Below are 11,508 nucleotides of genomic sequence, written 5' to 3' on the forward strand. Positions count from 1 at the left end.
TCTAAAATTGGGTGCTTTTTTTTTTTTTTTGGCTGTGTGGCCTATGGGATCTTAGTTCCCCAGCCAGCCATTGAACCCGCACCCCCTGCAGGGGAAGTGCGGAGTCTTTACCACTGGACCACCAGGGAAGTCCTGAAAATTGGGTGCTTTTGATAAAAATGCAGATCCCTGTTTTTTCTGGGGAAATGCTGGTGCCCCATCCACATGGTGGGAACCTTGCACCTCGCTCCCTGGGCCGTGGTGTGGCAGGTCCTTGTACCATCCCTGGGGCCCAGCCGGTGTACCTGCCCATCACCTGGCTGCCTGGGCTCCGTGGAACTCGTTGTGTGCTTTGAGTCCCCATCATAGCTTCCCGGGCTCCCTTCACCTCTTTTCCTTTCTTCCAGATGAATTTAAATGCCCCATCAAGGAGGAGATCACACTGACCAGCGGCGAATGGGAGGTTTTGGCAAGGCACGGCTCCAAGGTACCCAAGTCTCCATGCATGCTTGTACACACATATGTGCACAGACACAATGCACACGCGCTCCCGCCCACTCCAGACCCCCCGGGCCTGTGGCTTCTCTCTCCGCCCCCCCACCCGGCCCCTCCCTCCTGCTCTGCACACTGAGGGCCACGGGGGCTGTGCTTCCCACCAGCTGGAGACCCTGGGTCCAGGAATCAGGCTGTCCTGAGCATCCTTTGTTGGATCCTAGTGGGTGAGGCCCAGCCCATTCTCAGTGCCACCTGGAGCATTCACTTAGCCTCCATCCACTCCATGAAGCCACCTGTCCCCAGGACAGCAGTCAGTGAGTCTGTGGGACACTGGAGGTGCCCACCGTAGAACTGTCCTGCAGCTTCCAACGGGGGCCCACCCCCATGCCTGCCCCGGGAGGTTTGGGAACAAAAGATGCAGCTGCAGGGCTGAGAGGTGCATCTTTCACTCCCCACCCCAGATGCTCCATCATAAAAATGTGACCAGGGCTTCCCTGGTGGCGCAGTGGTTGAGAGTCCACCTGCCGATGCAGGGGACACGGGTTCGTGCCCCTGTCTGGGAAGATCCCACATGCCGCGGAGTGGCTGGGCCGTGAGCCATGGCCGCTGAGCCTGCGCGTCCGGAGCCTGTGCTCCGCAGCAGGAGAGGCCACAGCAGTGAGAAGCCCGTGTACCGCAAAAAAAAAGAAAAAAAAAAATGTGACCAGAGTATCTTCACCGGGGTCCAGGTCTACAGAATTCCAGATTTTCCAAAGAGACCCCTTAATCAGACCTCCTGGATCCCTACCTCACACCAGCATAAAGGCCTCCTGGACCAAAGACTTAGATGGAAAAAGCTAAACCATACAAATAACCAGGAGGAGATGTGGCCAACCCTTTTAAAGTTGAAAGGTGGGCTGCCCGTGTGCTGCCCAGGGCTGCCAAGAGAAGGGGGCCAGGCACCCCTGGGCAGCGCAGCCAGGGGACGTGGCTTGGCCTTTCTGGGGTGCAGAGGCGGCATCTATTACAGCGTCAACCTATGTCTCACCTGACCCGGCAGCCCCAGGTCTAGGCGTGGACCTTTCGAGGCCACCCCAGGGCACATTCGAGAGGTTAACATGCAAGTATACATTGCTGTGCTCTTCATACAGTGGGAAATAGTGGTTAGAAAACACTCGAGCAAGAGAAAAGTGTTATTGCTGAGTTCCAGTTCTGTAGGTAACCGTGTCCGTTCCCGTATGACCACACCTGGCCCTACTCAGTCGCTCTGCTGTGGTTGAACCTCACTGGAGGCCCCTGTGCTCATAGCCTCGCTCCGCCCCTCGCTAGCTGGGTGCTAAGACTCAGTTTCCTCACCTGTGAGATGGGACCATCAGATAGCGCTGGTCCTCTCCACAGCAGTTTCTCCCTTGGCGCCATGGACACTTGGGGCCAGAGATGGGCACTGTGGGTGTGGAACAGCCTCCCTAGCCCCCACCCTGGGGGTGACAACCACAGATGTGTCCAGAGGCTGCCAAACGTCCCTGGGGGGCAGAACAGCCCTGGGTGAGGACCCTGCTTTAAAATACTTTGACGCCGTCAGCGCAGCGTCTGGCAGACACACAAGACAGTCCTTTCTCTAAGGACTTCCCTGGCGGTCAAGTAGTTAGGACTCGGCGCTTTCACTGCCGAGGGCCTGGATTCAGTCCCTGCTCAGGGAACTAAGATCCCACAAGCCGTGTAGTGCGGCCAAAAAAAAAAAAAAAAAAACGCAAAACCTTTCTTTAATGTGAAAGTTTTACCTTCTGCATGCCTTAACTTTTTACCCAGAAATTTTCTTTTAAAAAAAGCATTTTAAAAATTAAAAAGGGAAAGAGAGCCCTCTGCCGCCGCCACGGCCGCGTGCTCCATGTGGCCTGTGCCATGGCCCCGGGCCTCGGTGGGTCCCCCGCCTGGAGATCCTTCCTGCCTGCATATCTTCTCACATGGTCCTTGTGACGACAGCAGCATACGACTTAACTACCTGTGGTGTGGGGTTTTCCTACGACATCCTCCATTTCTAGAAAACCAGCATTTATTTTTCAGTGACAGCGAACACATCAGTGTTTGTTGTAAAAATTGAATCGTTCTAAATAATCCCCTTCCATCCTCACCCCAGACCCCTGTGACCTCCCCACTCCGCCTCAGAGGTGACCACGGGGGGAAATGACTGCAAATATTTCCTATTTTCACCCATCTCCACAGGGGCATCATAATTTTAGAGGATTTGTAGGGTTTTTTTAGACAGTACAGCTTTACGTGGCCACGGAGAACTGTGCCATAATTATGGAGCCAGTCCGTCTTTTGGGCATTCAGGGTGTCACCTCTCTCTAGTCTGAAGAACACTTGGAACATCTTTGTGCCTTTGTTTTGAACTCACCTCTCTGGTGGAGTCCTCAGGAGCAATTCCCAGGGGTGTAATTGCCGCTTCGGAGGATGTGCCTTTCTGAAGTGCCTCTTTAAGCGTCTGTGCTGCGTGGTCAGCCCCAGCAAGGCAGTGCCTGTTCCCGGCCCCAGAGCAAGGTTCCTTCCTGCACCTCCTGAGGACAGTGCCTAAGAACCATGCCAGGGGTCTGATGGGCGTTCCCCCAGGAAACCGGTGGGGCAGGGAATTACCACTTCTTAACCCTGAGCACCTGGGTCAGAGAGGTGGGCTGTCCCCACTGGGGACCAGGGCCGGGGACTGGCAGGCCCAGGACAGGCCCTCCCTCAGCCTCTGTCCCAGCACTGGGGCCTCAGCCCCCCTCAGCGGCTGATCTGGATCTGCCTGGAAGGAGCTGTCCGGACCCGGAGTTCTGATTGCAAGTCAGACCGGAGAACACGCAGTTAGCCCAGCCCTAGTGGGGTCTGCTCCTGCCCCACGGGGTCTGTGAAGTCTCCCAGACAGCTGTCCAGCCTGTGGGCTCAAGCCAGCTTAGAGAGAACGGGTCCCCTGTCCACAGAATGCTGGGCCCTCCCTGGGGGTGGGGAGGGCGGCCCTGTCACCAAGAGCCCCCGTGCCCCTGCAGATCTGGGTCAACGAGGAGACGAAGCTGGTGTACTTCCAAGGCACGAAGGACACGCCCCTGGAGCACCACCTCTACGTGGTCAGCTACGAGTCAGCCGGCGAGATCGTGCGCCTCACCACGCCCGGCTTCTCCCACAGCTGCTCTATGAGCCAGGTGGGCACCTCCCTGATGCTCCCTCCCTTGGAACATTCTGGAAGATCAGGCAGCATTCTGGAACATGAGCACAGGGCTACCCCCATCCCGGGCAAGCAGCCAGTGGCCGTTTGCTGGCTGCAGAACCAGCAAGATGGGCACACTCTGGCGTTGGGCAGGTCTGGCTCTGACCCCCACCCCCGCTGGGTCCAGCGGCCTCCGCCTGGGGTCCCCTGGCCAGGGGACAGGCTCCTCTCACCTCAGTCTGCTTATCTGCAAGGCGGGGCTGGTGGTAACAGCAGCAGAGTTAGGTAGGGGAACACACCACACGGGGTGAAGATGGCACGTGGTTGATGCAGGTGGCGGGCGAGCAGGGAGGGGGAGGGGGAGGTGCCCCGCGGTCTCAGCACCCCGTCCCGCCTGCAGAACTTCGACATGTTCATCAGCCACTACAGCAGTGTGGGCACGCCACCCTGCGTGCACGTCTACAAGCTGAGCGGCCCCGATGATGACCCCCTGCACAAGCAGCCCCGGTTCTGGGCCAGCATGATGGAGGCGGCCAGTGAGTAGCCCCAGGCCCCCGGGCTCTTGAGCGAGTCCTTCCCCTTGGGAGCCCCAGCTTGCTCGTCGCAGGCCTGGTAAATAAGGCAGGTGAGAGGGGGCCACCTGGGCGAGCGCAAGGCATTGAGCGGCACGGCCCCGAGAGCGGGTCGAGCATAACCACAGGCCCCGAACTGTCCTGTGGGCCCCCCGAGACAGTCTCTGGTTTCTGTGCTGCTGTTATGGATGGAGCACATACTCAGTGCAGGAGCTGACTCTGCCAGACGGATGGGGTCCCTACACGGGCCATCCTCGTCCTCAGGGGCGGCTGTCTGCAAGGGCGCCTGTGCAGAGCCTTCGTTTGTGGAAGGAGCCGGGGGTAGGTCGTGAGGGACCTCGGGGAGCACGAGGCAGCTTGTCAGTTTGCCCAGGAGCCTCCAGGGTGCCAGGACTCTGCCCAGTTGACCCCATGTTCCAATTCTGGCTGCGGAAGCGAAGGCAAGTCAGCTCATCTCGCTGAAATGTTTCCTTATCTACGGAACGGTCCAGTGGCAGCCCATGGGATGTAAACCAAGTGCTCACGCAGCGCCTAGCTCATAGGAAGCACTCACTAAAGAGGACGCCCTTCCCTGAACCCAGCCCTGCCACTTGCAGATTTCTAGAACATTGTAGGAAATAGGAATCCCTGGAGTTTGGGGTGGGTTTTATGGGCTGGAAAACAGTTTGTCACATCACCGCCCCCGAAAGCTGAATAAGTAAGCAGCCCCCTCCATGTGACAGCTCAGTCCCTGACTCGCCCCATGTCACCATGGACGTGACAGCGTGGGAACTCTGGCCCTGGTTCACAGAAGAGGAAACTGAGGGAAGGGAGGGGCCTGCCAAGGCACCCAGCACAGCCAGTGGGGCAGCACTGGGGGCGCGGGTGTCCTGATCCCCAGCCCCCGGCGTGCAGGCAGGCAGACGGGGGCACCGCTGCCCCAAAAGTCCAGTCTCGCCACATCTGTGAGAAGCTGGCAAGCTGGCCCGTGGGCCAACTCCGGCCACGTCCCGTCATTTCGGCATCACCCGTGGTGACTTCGGGGCTGCAGCAGCAGCAGCGTCAAGTACAGTCAGCCCCTCCCCAGCCACAGGTTCCGCATCCATGGATGCAGCCAACCACAGAGCATTCCAAAGAGAAAAACTTGAGCTGTGCGTGGCAGCCATTTACATAGCACTTGCATCGCATTTACATAACATTTGGTATCAGGTATTATAAGTAACCTAGAGGTGACTTAAAGCTAAAGCACGTGGGAGGGTGTGCATAGGTTTTATGCAAATACTGTGCTGTTTCACACGAGGGGCTTGAGCATCGGCAGGTTTTGGTATCTGAGGAGCGCCCTAGAACCAATCCCCTGAGGATACAGAGCGACGAGTGTGGTTACAACCCAGAGACCCCCGACGGCTCTTCTGCGTGTAAAGCCAAAAATACTTGCTACTTAGCCTTTTACAGTAAATATTTGCAGACCCCTGACCTACATCACTATTTGCTTATTTTCCTCTTAAATTGACACTCTGTTTAACCTAAATGAACTTAAAGGAAGAGTTGTCTTCACCACTGGATTGGAAAACCAGTGTTGCTTTGCAAAGATACAGGTAACCATGAAAATCAGAGAGAGCCCCCTCCCCACTATGAAACTGTCCATTAATCAGATCCCAGCGCTGTCATCACCTCCGTACTAGATGAGCCAGTGTCGGGGCTCTGGAGCTGGTCCCAGCCAGACTGTGGCCTGGCCCGAGCTGGCTCACAGGGTGCAGGGTCACTTCCGCCCACAGCCTCTGATTTTAACTGTCGGGCAGCACAGGAGATGGGGTGCCTCCGGTCCACCCTCCGGGGCTGGGGGAGTGTGGGCATCGGCCAGACATGGGCCCTGCTTCGAGGTGGGCTTCCCGGGCCCAGCCCGGCCCTCGGAGCCACAGCCACTCTGTCTCCGCAGGCTGTCCCCCGGATTACGTGCCCCCGGAAATCTTCCATTTCCACACGCGCTCGGATGTGCAGCTCTATGGCATGATCTACAAGCCGCACGCCGTGCAGCCAGGGAAGAAGCACCCCACTGTCCTCTTTGTGTACGGAGGTCCGCAGGTGGGCGCTGCCCTGCTCCCCACACCCTCCCCCCTCCCCCAGTGCCCCTCCAGTGTCCCTCTGGGAAGCCCCCCTAAACCCGGCGTGTGTGTCTGGGCCACCTGCCCAGCAGTGACCCACTCTCACCCCTGGTCACCAGCTTGGGGACAGAGGTGGCCAAGGGCCCTGGGCCCAGCTCTCTGTGAAGGGGACAGGCCAGGCAGGCAGGTTGGCAAGCAGGTTCATAGTCGCAGCTGGGGTGGGGGAATGCTCCTGGCATCTAGTGGGTAGAGGCCTCGGATGCTGTCAACACCCTACAGTCAGTGGGATGCCCCTACCCGCAGAGGACGATAAGGCCCCAAACATTCATCGTGCCAAATAAGGGACTAGCGTAAGTGACGTCACTTGGGAAACACAGTGCCCGCCACCCGCAGCAGTTTTTGTGTCTGTTTTTAGAGATAACTGAAGGGTAGAAAAGAAAGAGGCTGAAGAAATAAGGGAGTAATTCCATGGAGGGCCTGGGGCAGAGTCCCTGGCCGAGAAGGGAGCCTGGCCGGGGCCTTCCTCTCTGTAGCACATCCCAAGCACAAGGCCTGGTGCACAGTGGGCCCCCGCCTGACCTTCCCCTCCCCGCCACTTCCACAACCTGCCCAGGGCCATCCATAGCCTTCACGATAGAGCACAGGCCCCGTCTTCAGGCTGTAAGCCCCCGTCCCATCCCGCTGGCGTCTCTCCCGTCTAGCCCATCCTTCCGGTGTTTTACTTGTATTTCTCACACTCGCCTCATCTCGCCTTCCCCACAGGTGCAGCTGGTCAATAACTCCTTCAAAGGAATCAAGTATTTGAGGCTTAACACTCTGGCGTCTCTGGGCTACGCCGTGGTCGTGATTGACGGCAGGGGCTCCTGTCAGCGAGGGCTCCGATTTGAAGGGGCCCTGAAAAACCAAATGGTAACATCTCTTCTCAGTCCCTTCCTGTGTGGTGAAGGGGGACCTGGGGCTTGGGGGCGGCCCTGGGGCACCTTCATCAAGGATGGTCCTGGCCAGGATGTCAGTCATAAGTGGGGCGGCCTTTGGAACCAGAGGGAACATCCACTCTGTTGCTCAGCTCTGAGTTGGGCCTATGGGGAGACAGGTAGACACACGCCCCACCTGGTGCCTAAAACCCAGATGCAGCCAGACACGTCAGTATAGGCCTGATCAGCAGGAAGTCCCAAGGGTTGGGCAAGACAGGCACTGGTGGCTGTGGAAGTGGTGCTGATGGTGGTGATGGTGGTGGTGGTGATAATAACGATGGTGATGGTGACGCGGATGGTGATGGTGGTGGTGATGCTGAGGATAATGGTGACGAAGGTGGAGATGGTGGTGATGAGGATGAGGACGGTGATGAGGATGCTGCTGGTGGTGGTGGTGCTGGCGGTGGTGATGATGGTGATGACACCAGCTGTTCATCAAGCCTCAGCATACGCCAGGCCTCAGAGTACAGGACACTCAGCATCTCGTTTCATCCTCACACCCACTGTAGACTCGGTCCTGTTCATGTTGACGTCCTTGTTTTGGGGATGAGGAAACTGAGGCCCAGAGAAGGGACATGACTTTCTCAGAGTCAGCCAGGGGATGGCGGGGCAGGGTTGGTGCCAGGCCTGTCTGACCGCCACCCCAGACAGCAGATTTGCATGGGGCCTGGAGAGAAGGGTAGCTTCCAGAGAGCTGCTTTTGATCCAAGAGGAAGAGGGCTCCCTGCAAGGGAAGAGGTGGGACAGCAGGGCGCGTGCCTGGGAGGAGGCCACTGAGAGGTGCCTGGCCTCATCCCCCAGGGCCAGGTGGAGATCGAGGACCAGGTGGAGGGCTTGCACTTCGTGGCCGAGAAGTACGGCTTCATTGACCTGAGCCGGGTTGCCATCCACGGCTGGTCCTATGGAGGCTTCCTCTCGCTCATGGGGCTGATCCACAAGCCCCAGGTGTTCAAGGTGGGTCCTGTCCCCACCTCCTCCCTCCTGTCCGCCAGCGCCCACCCGTGCCCCTTGGAGCCCGCCCCCCCGGGGGAGGCATCTTGGCAGGGGCCTTGCCACGTGGCTGTTTCTCCCCGCAGCAGCCCCATGGGGCCGAGCCCCCCTCCTCATTGCCCGCCACTGCTGACCCCAGGATGGCGTCCGGCTGCACAAAACCCCGCCAGCAGCTCTCTGTGGGAGGCTGAGCCCGGGACCCCGGCCTCGGATGGGCAGAGGTGGGGCATGGTGTGAAGAGCGTCGGGGGAGGGGCCCCCAGGCCGGCGGCACTGTCAGGGCACCGCGGGGCGGCGATGAGGAGGTGGAGGCGGCAGGAAGGCAGTGGGCCCAGGGAGGGGCCGATCCCGGCCCCGGCGCGCTCGTTCAGCTCACCCACCCTCCCGAGACAATGCACGGTCCACGGGGGAGACACGTCTGAGGGCCCCTCCCCTGCCAGCCCCCGTGTGCATGCCCGCTCCTCACGTCCTCCGGGGGAGGCCCCGGGACAGCCGGCCAAGCGCAGGCTCCCAGGACCTAACCTTTGTGTGTATGTCTCTCTCTTTCTCTCTCTCTCCCCCCGCTCCATCCGCTGTGGCCCTCAGGTGGCCATCGCAGGTGCTCCGGTCACAGTCTGGATGGCCTACGACACAGGGTACACAGAACGCTACATGGATGTCCCAGAAAACAACCAGCTTGGCTACGAGGCGGGTTCCGTGGCCCTGCACGTGGAGAAGCTGCCCAATGAGTAAGGCCCCCACCCGCCCTGACTTCAGGGTCGCCAGGGCTGGCCGTCCATGAAGCTGGCCCGCCTGTGGCCGGCTGGGCGTGGCTTCCGCACCTCCCACTGTGCCTGCCCCTTGGTCCCCTCTGCCCCCGCAGCCCTCCCTCCTCACCACTCCTCACTGAAAGTAGGTGCCTGGGTTCTCTTGGAGCGAGGAGGGAGGGAAGCCCCCCAGCCCTGCCCCCAGAAAGATAGAAGGGAAGGTCTAGAGTCACACCTTGCACGTGCTGGCTCCCCTCATCCCCCAAACACGCGGCCCACCATGGACCCCCTGAGTCAGTTTTGAACCTGAACGGCCTCTGTCTTGTGGGTTTTGACACCGTGGTTCAGAACACAGGTCCACAGTGGTTCTAACATGTAGGTGTGTTGGAACAGCTCTGATGTCCCACGTCAATGCTTTGGGCATTGGCTTCTGATTCGCCGATCGAAAAGAAACTGGCGTGGCCAGTTTCTGGTGTGGCTCTGTCTGGTGAACCTGGGCCCCACGTTTAGTGCCAGGGTTCTCGTCACAGGCTGACCCCGCCAGGGCCCCTCTCCCTGCAAGGCTGCTCTCTAGTCTGGAGGTGGCCTGGGCTCCACAGTGGCGTGCTATCATGCAGCCAAGCTCAGAACCCACTGCTCCGTGGCCGCTCCGACTTCGTTCACATTCATCCCAATTCACTAGAACAGTAAAACCGTGGAGACAGATGACCAGTCGTTGCCCGGGGTGGGGAGTGCCTGCTCATGGGCACAGGTTTGCTCCAGAGTGCTGGAAGTGCTCTGGAACTCAGGATAGACATGATGGTTGCACGACACTGTGAATGCACCAAATGCCCCGAAACCCCTTTAAAATTAGTAAATTTTAGGTTGTGTGAGTGTCGCTTCAATAAGTTATTTTTGTTTATAAATCAAAATTTTAAAAAGTAAGGTTCCTCGACCACCCTTGCCACATGTCAGGCACTCAGTAGCCACCTGGCGGTGATGGGTGGCGCAGGTCTAGAACATTCCATCGTCTCAGAGTGCCCGTGGGCAGCACTGCTCCAGAAGCTTCCCCAAGCTCAGGGCATTCCAGGCACAGCCTCTGCGCACACCCCTCCCCTCCTCACCTGGAAGGAGGTGAGGGGTCTCCCAGACCCGCCAGTTGTGCACTGTGCACGGGATTTGAGTTCCGCCACGTTCTGCTGATGGGCTGCCGCTTCCGCCCTCGCTGTCCTGGGGCTGGGGCGGGACCCTGGGCCCCCAGCCCTGGCTGAGCGTGGACTGTGGCGCGACTGCCTATGGGCGGGAGAAGGGGGTCTCGCCCCAGACCCTCAGGCCCACCTTGTCTTCCAGGCCCAACCGCCTGCTCATCCTGCACGGCTTCCTGGATGAGAACGTGCACTTTTTCCACACAAACTTCCTCGTCTCTCAGCTGATCCGAGCAGGAAAGCCTTACCAGCTCCAGGTGGGTGGCTCCTCCCGCCCCCAGGAGCCCGCTGCGTGGGCAGCAGTGGGTTGGGGCACCCGTGGCCGCGCCCCCATCCTCACACCTGACTGCCTGGCTCCACACTTAGCCGGCTCCCTGGGTCCCGACCACCATTCAGCAGTCGTGCGCTGATCGCTCCGGGTCCCCGCCACCTTCTGCTGGCGACACCTGGGAACTGGGCCCGGTGGAGGGAGGCTGATGTTACCGAAATGATTGCGCATGCGCGCCAGGAACCTTGCTTTGAAGGAACTGTACAGAATACTGAAAGCATCTGGGGGCGGGGCGGGGCGGGGGGGGTGTCCCTTGACGGGGGTCAGAAAATAATTCCCCGAAGAGGTGACATTTAAGGGTGCTAAAGAGTAAATGGGGACTCATCTAGGCCTGGGGGGCGGTTGTGGAAGACACCAGACAGGAAATTAGTAGGAGGGAGCAGCTCCAGGACGGGAGACCAGGGTAGCTGGAGCCAGCAGGAGAACAGCTGGGGAGCAGGATGTGGTGACCAGCATGGCAAGCCGCCTGACGCCTCCGTTGATGGGCGGGACTTCAGCAGTAAGGGGCGGAACCTTGTGAGAGGGCGGGGCTTCAGCGGTAAGGGGTGGGCCTCAGGGGAGGGCTGTGTTTTGTTCCGAAGGGTGAGGCGAGGTGTCAGGCCTCCCTCTGGCAGCCCTGTAGACAGAGGCCCATGGGGGCCAGTGGGACATGAGCCACAGTCAGTTGTCCCGGCAGGAAAGGGAGCGGGAGTGGGGAGCGAGAGGCCTGGTGGATTCGGAGGAGTGGGGGGTGGGTGTGCTGGAGGCGAGAGGGACAGATTTTATTACCTGCTGCCGCCCCGCAGTCTTTCCGCTTCCTGGACGCCTCCATGCGCTCTGAGCTGTCAGGGGAAGACATGTTGCCATTCAACAAATGGGGAAACTGAGGGTCACCGGGCAGGAGGGACAGGCCGCAGGGACCTGTGGCTGGGCATGCGCTTGCCAGACAGGGCAGGAGGGAGGCGGGGCTCCCTGTGGGTGGGGAGCTGGGTTGGGCGTTGCTTGGCAGTCCCCCCCC

At 59.5% G+C, this 11,508-nt stretch overlaps 1 protein-coding gene across 4 annotated transcripts in view; it reads left to right on the forward strand.

Annotated features, from left to right (window-relative positions):
• Positions 1 to 11,508, forward strand: part of DPP9 (dipeptidyl peptidase 9) — a 41,301-nt gene that overhangs the window by 26,507 nt on the left and 3,286 nt on the right. For 2 of the 4 annotated variants that reach the window (XM_024745771.1, XM_024745774.1), the window contains exons 14-21: positions 387 to 466; positions 3,480 to 3,632; positions 4,038 to 4,173; positions 6,125 to 6,270; positions 7,053 to 7,199; positions 8,066 to 8,218; positions 8,839 to 8,981; positions 10,329 to 10,440. In XM_024745771.1, the coding sequence (XP_024601539.1) occupies positions 387 to 466; positions 3,480 to 3,632; positions 4,038 to 4,173; positions 6,125 to 6,270; positions 7,053 to 7,199; positions 8,066 to 8,218; positions 8,839 to 8,981; positions 10,329 to 10,440 (1,070 nt within the window). Of the gene's footprint in view, positions 1 to 386; positions 467 to 3,479; positions 3,633 to 4,037; positions 4,174 to 6,124; positions 6,271 to 7,052; positions 7,200 to 8,065; positions 8,219 to 8,340; positions 8,476 to 8,838; positions 8,982 to 10,328; positions 10,441 to 11,508 lie in introns of those variants that run through there. The other 2 variants (XM_024745772.1, XM_024745773.1) reach the window with 2 other exon arrangements.

Source organism: Neophocaena asiaeorientalis, unplaced genomic scaffold (assembly GCF_003031525.2).
Source record: "Neophocaena asiaeorientalis asiaeorientalis breed wild unplaced genomic scaffold, Neophocaena_asiaeorientalis_V1.1 scaffold357, whole genome shotgun sequence".
NCBI classification, from domain to species: domain Eukaryota; kingdom Metazoa; phylum Chordata; class Mammalia; order Artiodactyla; family Phocoenidae; genus Neophocaena; species Neophocaena asiaeorientalis.